Source organism: Gymnoscopelus braueri, assembly GCF_963280865.1.
Source record: "Gymnoscopelus braueri genome assembly, chromosome: 4".
In the NCBI taxonomy this organism is placed as follows: domain Eukaryota; kingdom Metazoa; phylum Chordata; class Actinopteri; order Myctophiformes; family Myctophidae; genus Gymnoscopelus; species Gymnoscopelus braueri.
In genome coordinates this window covers 41015857-41024559 of record NC_137605.1, presented here as the reverse complement: position 1 = coordinate 41024559, position 8703 = coordinate 41015857, and the positions used below count along the sequence as shown (strand labels likewise).

General features: G+C 42.8%; 1 protein-coding gene across 3 annotated transcripts in view; it reads right to left on the bottom strand.

Moving 5' to 3' along the window:
- Nucleotides 1-1363: 1363 nt before the first annotated feature.
- The window catches only part of tgfbr2b (transforming growth factor beta receptor 2b), a 38705-nt gene continuing 31365 nt past the window's right edge, over nucleotides 1364-8703 (bottom strand). For all 3 annotated transcript variants that reach the window (XM_080426781.1, XM_080426782.1, XM_080426783.1), the window contains exons 9-10: nucleotides 3719-3846; nucleotides 1364-3173 (exon numbers count right to left, since the gene is read on the bottom strand). In XM_080426781.1, coding sequence (XP_080282907.1) covers nucleotides 2889-3173; nucleotides 3719-3846 — 413 coding nt within the window. In that variant the 3' untranslated portion in view covers nucleotides 1364-2888. The remainder of the gene's footprint in view (nucleotides 3174-3718; nucleotides 3847-8703) is intronic.

Here is an 8703-nt window from a genome sequence, read left to right as displayed (position 1 = left end):
CAGACCTCTGTCTAGATTGGTGCTCACCTCACTATAAACAAGTGCACGCTACACAGCTCAGACTGAATGAGGAGGTTATTTCGCTCAATGGATCCTGGCCGGCTACAGATCGTAGGTCCATGATTGTCTATTTCAATCAGGGCACCTGCTACATTTCCTCAGAGCCTGGGACAAAAACGAATGATACAAAACATTACTTCTTCAGTTGAGATTGTTTCTTTTAGGTAGGGTTGGCGAAAGGGCCTTTCTGTGTGAAGTTTGCATGTTCTCCCCGTGTCCCCTAGGGTACGTACCCTCACAAAAAAACATGCAGTAATCCTGGTCTCTATACTGCCTCCCCCTGGTCAGCCAGGGTGCCTGATGGAGGGGAAAGGAACTGGTTGGAATAACGTGTTCCTTCCACGCGCTACGTCCTACCGGGGAAACACCCCCCTGTCAAGTGGTAAGAAGCGCCCTGCTCACTCCTCATGCATTGAAGGAAGCATGAGCTCAGTTCGGGACTCTCCCCAGGCTGGCAGAGGGAGAGTAGCGCCCAGGATTACATGCTTAGGCACTGGCACTGGGTGAAAAATAGGTTACAAAATCGTGGGATTTTTTTTTTGAAAAAAAATAGATTGTTTCTTTTCTTTTTATTATGGAGAACAGTCTGGGGGCGGACCAATGGTTTTCCTAGAAAGGCCGCAGGAGGCGGGATGGAAGGGAAGGTTGTTTAAGGTTGCATGAATTCAGTTACCGCTTCACCCAGCTGATGGCTGCTTACATGGTCATGATGAGCACTCAGGGGGAGAGCTATTAGGGGTTAAGTGTCAGCTCAGAGACACTTCAAAACTTAGACATGGGGAAAGGAGGCGAAGGGATTGTTGGAACGAGAGGGAGGACAACGTAGCAGAAGAGGGATGCAGAGCAAAGAGACGACCAATAAGGGAGAAGTGAAAGGATGGGGAATGAAAGGAAAAAGAGAGGAGAGAAAAGAGATGTATTGCCCATGTGCAGGACAAGACCCAGCCAGGACAGACCACAGTAAACCGGAAGTACACATACGGTACGCCTTTACACTGTAAAATCGTCAGTGTTCATTTAACTCTAATTTCTAAATGACGGGTGGGAAGCGTGTGGAATATTGCAAACAGTAGTCCTTGGTGTTATTTATCCATTTGTAACTCAGAGAGTGTACAAAGAGCTGCATTTGTACCCTCTCCGAGTTAGAATGTGAGGATTCTACAGGTCCATTTGGTTACATTTGTACAGTCTCAGAGTTAAATTTGACTGTCAGTGTAGAAAAAGGCCCTCATGAAAGGCCCTGACGATGAGAAGAGAATCTTCTAAAGAGTGGATCATCAAAATGTTGAGACAATGACATGTGTGAAATTGTCAATACAGAAATATTTTTATTCATAAAAGATTTACAATATCTTACATATTACATACAGTACATACATGGCAAGATAATAAAAAAAAGATCTTTGGCACAATGCTCATGTTTTCAGGCTGATGATATAAACCAAAACCACACCTTTTTATTTCTCTGTAAAATATTTCTCCATTTGCATTAAAAAATAAGTAGTAGGATTACTTTCCCTTTTGAATCTTGTCTTTTTTATGTACAGTTGTCTATATACATTGTGCTTGCTTATTTGGCAAACAAGTTTAAACTCTAGCTATGTAAAAACAAACGCATGCATTCACAAGATACACACAGAACATATACTGTACAGTACATCTGCATACGCACGCACGCACGCACGCACGCACGCGCACTCGCGCGCGCACACACACACACACACACACACACACACACACACACACACACACACACACACATTCCTTTGAATTCCTGCTGGGATCAGCATCATTAGTGTTATGGCAAAATATGTCTGCTTACATTTTGGCTCATTCCACACGAAGGCACTAAAACCCGTCATTAACCCAAACCCACCCACATTAGAATATACCAACAAAACAACATCTGTTATGCAAAGGTATCTCACCGTAAAGTGCAAATTAAATGTCTTTGGTTTCAAATCAGCCCTGTCCAGTCTCTTTCATAAGGAGTAACTGTCTGACTCTGTCGATACAAGTGCTGCACGCCTACAATGTAAAATCCTCATTGTTACTTTAGAGTCCATTGTAAGCAAATGGACCCATATTTGGTTTTAAACTCTCAGAGTTACAAATGGATAAATGGAGGATTTTATTGTGTCCTGGAAGCTTTCCGTTTACTTTCAGTATTTGTGTCTTTGGCTTTTCAGCTGCATAAGATGACCCATAAAGAAAATAAATATATTTAATGTTTTAAAATATATAGATATTTTAGAGAAACTATACGGGGAAACTATATTTTTGAGGTGCTAAAATAAAATTTTAATATATTTCAGAGAATCCATTTAGAGTCCAAAACATATTTTCAAGTATATGTTTGGCCAATGTTTGCATGTTTTGAAGGATACCTGTGAGACAGGTTTGAGACAATTTCTTTCCAGTATGGGATGGGAACACAACATATTTACTAAACATTTGCAGTAGCGCTAATGCATCTGAATGCGTAAAAATAACTTCTGCAGATCTATCAGATCAATCTGTGTGCATGAGTGTTGCCTTTGTTTGTGTGGAAACGAGGTTTTTGTTAGGTGCTAGAGTCCTGAATAAAACAACTATTTTGCATTAAAAAGAAACCCCACAAAGGGTTCGTAGAGATGTTTCGATGCTGTGACACAACTCTTCCTGGCTCAAAGTGTTCTGGACACAGGAGCTCAGCTCCTGTGATATTCCTCTGTGAACCACCTGCACCACAGCTGTCTTCAATCCCATAATACAGACGGTAAAACAAAATTAAAACAAGTGCCCGCGGTGACATTCATCCTCAAGAGTCCTTGAGGATAAAGCTGGCCTTAAATGTGCTCTCCCTTCTCATCGCTGACAGAACAGTCCACCGCTATGATCTCCTGTATCTCCGTTATCTTCACCTCCTCCGCCGCGTTCTCCTCCTCCAACGGTATCTTCAGCTCCTCCGGAATCTTCTCCGCGGAGGAGCTCCGGCTGGAGAGCTTGTCGATGTCGTACTCGACCTCGTCGAGTATGACGTCAAGGCGCTCGGCGACGCAGTGCGCCGTGAGGCGGGCCTCGGGGTCGTGGTCCCAGCACTCTTCGATGGTGGCGCACATCATCGCCACTCCCTGGAAAGCAGAGGAACGAATGATATTCTCAGTTCACTGCATACAGCGAGATGTATTTGTATGTCCATGTATTTCGTATAATATGTTTTTCCACTGGCATGAGATACACTGAAAAGAATGGGGGGAAGGGTTGAGAACCACTGATTTAGATCAGTGATTCTCAACCTTAGTTTCAAGATCCCCCAGTTTGATATGCAAATATGCCTAATCTTATTTTTTTTGGGGGGGGGGCTTTTATGCCTTTTAATGATAGGACAGTAGTAGACTGACAGGAAATGGGGAGAGAGATGGGGAGTTACAGGCAGCAAAGGTCGTCGGGACCGGGATTCGAACCCGGATTGCAACCTAGGGTGCCTGGACCGCCACGCCGTGGCCCAGGCCCACAGCCCCTCATTTGATATGATTTTTATCTCTGGGACTCCAATTTGTACATTGTCCGAGTTAAATGAACACCGGAAATGTTACTGTGAATGTGTAGTGTATTTGTGTGCAGTGAAGTCATGCACAATACAGTATGTATAATATGCATGTACTGTATGTCTTACCTGATGACTGAGCCAAGTGTTCTGAATCTCTGGTCTCCCTCTGTCTCTGAGGACGTTATCCTTCATACTCTCCACACAGGGGTGCTCTCGCACCTTGGAGCCAAACGGAGGCTCATAATCCTTCACCTCTGCAAACACAAAAAGCCACCGATCAGAGCACTGATCTTCACCTGTTTGTCAAGTGAACACATAGGGAGGCACGCACAGTCTGTTCTCCAAAGATAAGATAATCCTTTATTTATCCCTGCAGGGGAATTCAGGCGTCATAGCAGCATTCATTTATGAAAAAACATAAAAAGTTACAAAATAATACGGAGACACAAGGTTTCTGCCTGGCAGCAATGAAACGTCAATGGTCAGCAGCGCGCGCGCACACACACACACACACACACACACACACACACACACACACACACACACACACACACACACACACACACACACACACACACACACACACACACACACACACACACACACACACACACACACAATGTAATCTGTGACACCCCGTATGAACATAATTTCCAATGATGGAAACATGCTGTTATTACAATGCTGTTATTACAGTTGAATAGATAAAGGGAGGGGGGCGTGAGAGACGGGGCGTTGACAGGGGTATAAACAGGTGTATCTGTTACCATGGTGAGAAAGTAGGCTCACATCTTTCCTATGAGATCATGATTTCAACCTGAGCCAATGAACACTTATTTTCATTAGAGTTGCTAAGGTTTATCCGTTGGCACTAATAGTGCTGACTAGCAAAATATTCTTTTATGATGCCTCCATTGGGAAGGCAAAGGGCTTGCTCTGGCATTCGACTGATTGTTTCTAAAAACAACAAATCGGCCTGTACTAACAACCAATTAGGCGCGACCTCAGACCGTTCAAAAACACCAAACTCTACAATCTGTTATTTTTCTGTTTCATTTTCAAAAATCCAGCAAATGAAAGAGAGTTGGAGATCACAACACCAAAGCCATGAAGCCATGAAAGCCAGATTTCTGGGCCACTGTCCAGACCTCATGAAACTGAACACACAACAGCTGCAAAGTCTGTCTCCAACCCCAAAGAGAAGGCTTTTGAGACCTCTTTCACAGTTACCATTAAACGAAACACTAGTTGCAGCCAAGTCTTTAAAGGCAAATAAGCCCTATTTAAAGATACGAGATATTAAACCAATCATGACATTTAACCTCTTAGTAGTATTCTACATTCTCTGTTCAACTAATTGCTATACATTTGGGAATTATTCACAGCTACATGGTCTTTCCATACAGCTCCACATACTATCAAATTAGTCATTGGACTCTGAATAAAGCAGCCATAACGTTAAGTGTTGCTATTTTGACAGAAGTGTTTTAATTGCCCTGTACAGTTGCATACAGCCTTTGGCTCTAACAAACCCTCAGTTTGCCTCATCAAGCAAAACGCAAATAATCTTTTACAATCAGTTATGCCACAATTTGTAGCTGTACATTTGACCACATCTGCACTGCACACATCACATTAACGTGTTATTTATATTCATTAACCACGCGAACCCTAGCATTGTGAGCGTTGTCAGATTCTATATTTGCTATTTTCAGCAAACAGATCTGGTGTGGAAGGAAAAAGGAGGTAATAGAAGACCCATGGGGTGAACCCCAGTAAACTAAGTACAGAATATAGGGTTGAAGTGGGTAAACTGAAGGTATGAGGAAATCTAGGAAAATCCATAGCACTTATATAAATCAGAACTCTGTGGTCTCTCCCTCTGTGTGTCCTCAACCACAGGAAGCGGGAAGGCCGGTGTAGAACCCCCGGACAGGAAGTGAAAGGCTGGGATCGGGACCCTGCGGAGGAGCTGACTCCACAGGCCCACACTTCCTGTTTTTGACATGTGGAACTTCCCCCGTTTCATGACTTTAAACAAAACCCACCCAACCCATCCCATTCCACTGGAGGAGTCGGGTTATTTATGCCACGCGGGCAGCGATGGCATTGTCCTCGTCGCTCTGCTGTTTAGACCTCCTGTTGGGGTTCTGTTCAGCTGGTACAAATACCACACATTTCCCTGGACTAAGCACAAGGAGAAGCCCAGAATAGCTGCAGGTCAAGCCGGGCCTCAAAATTAAAACTGGAAAACGGACAGAAATCCTCCAGTCTCACAATTTAAAGAGCAGACTCTTTATAAAATGAAAACATGCGTGAGAGGAAAAGGTCAACTATTCCCATTTAACCACATGATGTGTTTAAATGGGAATGTTTGACCTTTTGTTCCCCACAGAATAAGAACACTGGGGTTCATGTGACATGAACCCTAGCCTCCCTATTCTGTGGCGAGCATTTGGTGAAAATAGACGATCTACGCGTTGTGACTTTGTAAATTTGCAATTTGTTTTGTAAAATATGTGGTGTTGAGGGAGAATGGGGTGGACCAAGTATAGAGAGAGCTCTGGGAAACCCCGGTCAACTAAGTATTTAGTTTAAGAGGTCAAAACAAGATGGGGTCTAATAACGTATGGCTTCCATGTGGATCTCGGACATCATGTTGATCGCATCATTTTGACACCGTGACATCATATCGCTGTGACATCATACTGACTTGAATATGGAGTTATTTGCCTCTCTTTTGACTTCCAGTGTAAAATGTTACAGTAGTTTGAAAAAGTTAAATAAAAAAAAGCGTGAAACATAAAATATTAAAAAAGTATAAAATGTTGAATAATATTCAGTGATTTACTTCCTTGGCCTACTGGCAAACAGTGGTTTACGAGATTAGGCCCGGACGCACAGCCAAACACACTGGACCCTCTTCAAGAGGGTTCTTTTAATTTTAATCATTTTGTTTGCTTAGTTTTTGAGCGGTGTAACCGCTCCTATAAGAGGGTTTAGGACCCATCCGTGGCGAAAGTCTTTCTTTCCGTCGTGAAAATTTGTCTTTCGCTGTGACGCCATGCTGTGGAAAACACGCCCATAGGCTAAGCTCTGCAGGACGTGCTGTGATTGGCTAGCGAGACACATGATGAAATTAACTTCAAACTTCGCAGACGCGCTGTGATTGGCTAGCGAGACGCATGATGAAATTAATAATAATGTAAAAAATTTAAGCACGTCACTTCGCAGGACGTGCTGTGATTGGCTACCGAGATGCATGATGACTCATAAATAGCACCGCTCACTTCACACTGGGTGTGATTTTTTACCCTTTTAACTAGTTATTTTCTTAATAAAGTTGTTTTTGTTTGTTTGGTTTTGTAAAACGTATCTAGAAAGGTCCTCGATAAATTGCATGTGTAATTATTATGATTATTATTATTATTATTATTAATATTATTATTATTATAGACAACTCTGCCCCTACAGAGCCACGGCGTAAAAAATACAAGAATGTTTAGAATTCTATGATAAAATGAGGCCTTGTTGTTGGCACCTTTACTAGATCATGAAGATTTCTTGGAATGAAAGGTAAAATATTAAGAAAGAAAGGCCAAATACATATCATTTTGGGGGTCCTTGACATGAAAAAGTTTGAGAACCACTGAACTATACATTAGGCTATAGAGAAGTGGAATCCTGAGAGAGAGCTTAAATATGATGGACTTCTCTGCATACGAGGGAGGCGCGGTCTGCTTGCCTTCAGCCGCTATGGGCCAGCAACCAGATGAGAGCTATGTGAAGAATTCCGTCCGTGGTTTCAGAACAGATGTCACACAAGAGGCAGCGCCTGGAGTCGCTCTCTCTCTCTCTCTCTCTCTCTCTCTCTCTCTCTCTCTCTCTCTCTCTCTCTCTCTGTCTCCGTCTCTCTGTTGTTCCTTACTGGCTGAAGCCCGTACGTGGTTAAAAAACCCTACTATGTCCAGTCTGGGAAGGGAAGCACTTTACAACGGTTTCCTTTTCAGATTATCTGTCTGAAACCTCTGTGGCCTGGAGCTTAGGACAAAAACAAACTCTGTGGCTGAATACATTGTCTGGGATCTTAAAGGAGAAAAATGCTGCTCGATTTTCTTTTCTTTTTTCTTTTGTCGTTTAAATGAGGATTATTTTAAGGAACCCTCTGGGGCTCAACAGGATTTAAGTCATATATTACACAGTAAAATCTTCAGTGTTAATTTAACTCTGAGAGTAACAAAATGCCAGAAAACATCATCTTTTTTTTAAAGCCTGGTGGTTGAGCCAGTTAGTGCACTGACCATATGCTCTTTGTGACTTGCGAGGACCCAAGTTTGAATCCAACTTCCGTCTGCTTTCCCATGTTTCCTCAATCTCTGTACCCTAGGTTTCTTGTCTCTCCACAAGTCTAAAAAGCATAGAATGCCCCCCCCCATACAAATCACACCCAGAGTGAGTAAGTGGTGCCTTTGATGGGTTTATTTAATTGAGCTAGATATGAACTAGAGGAACGATGTTAAATCCCTGTCCATTCATTTCAATGGCACTTGAAGCAAATCACACCCTGGTGTTGCAAATACTGATAAATAAAGATCTAGCGCTGTGTGCGGTCACGTTTTGCCTTTCTCATGTGTGTGTGTGTGTGTGTGTGTGTGTGTGTGTGTGTGTGTGTGTGTGTGTGCGTGTGTGTGCGTTCACGCTTTGCCATCGCGTGAGTGCATGCGTTTGTAAGTGACAGGCGTGTGTGCATGCACGCATGTCGTGCCAACCAGTCTTAAAAACAAAAACAAATCACAGTCGAATTACAGTTAGAGGAATGGATGGATAATATGTTTATAATTCACTCTCTGACTTACAAATGACTTACTGTCGTGAGGATTACTCTGCATGTAGTCATCGGGTTGTGTTCTTATAATTCACATCATGACAATCTGGATTTACTGTAATGCACTTTCTCAGGAGAGCTCTTTCACAATCAGAAATACCCAACCCTCCACAGGGAGAGTTCTGGGGCTGAATTCCTGTGGCTGCGTTTGTGGCTAACACATTATTGTGCTGTTACAGCTAGCTTAACCCATTCAATCCGGGAACGCATCTGTGTCATTTTAGAT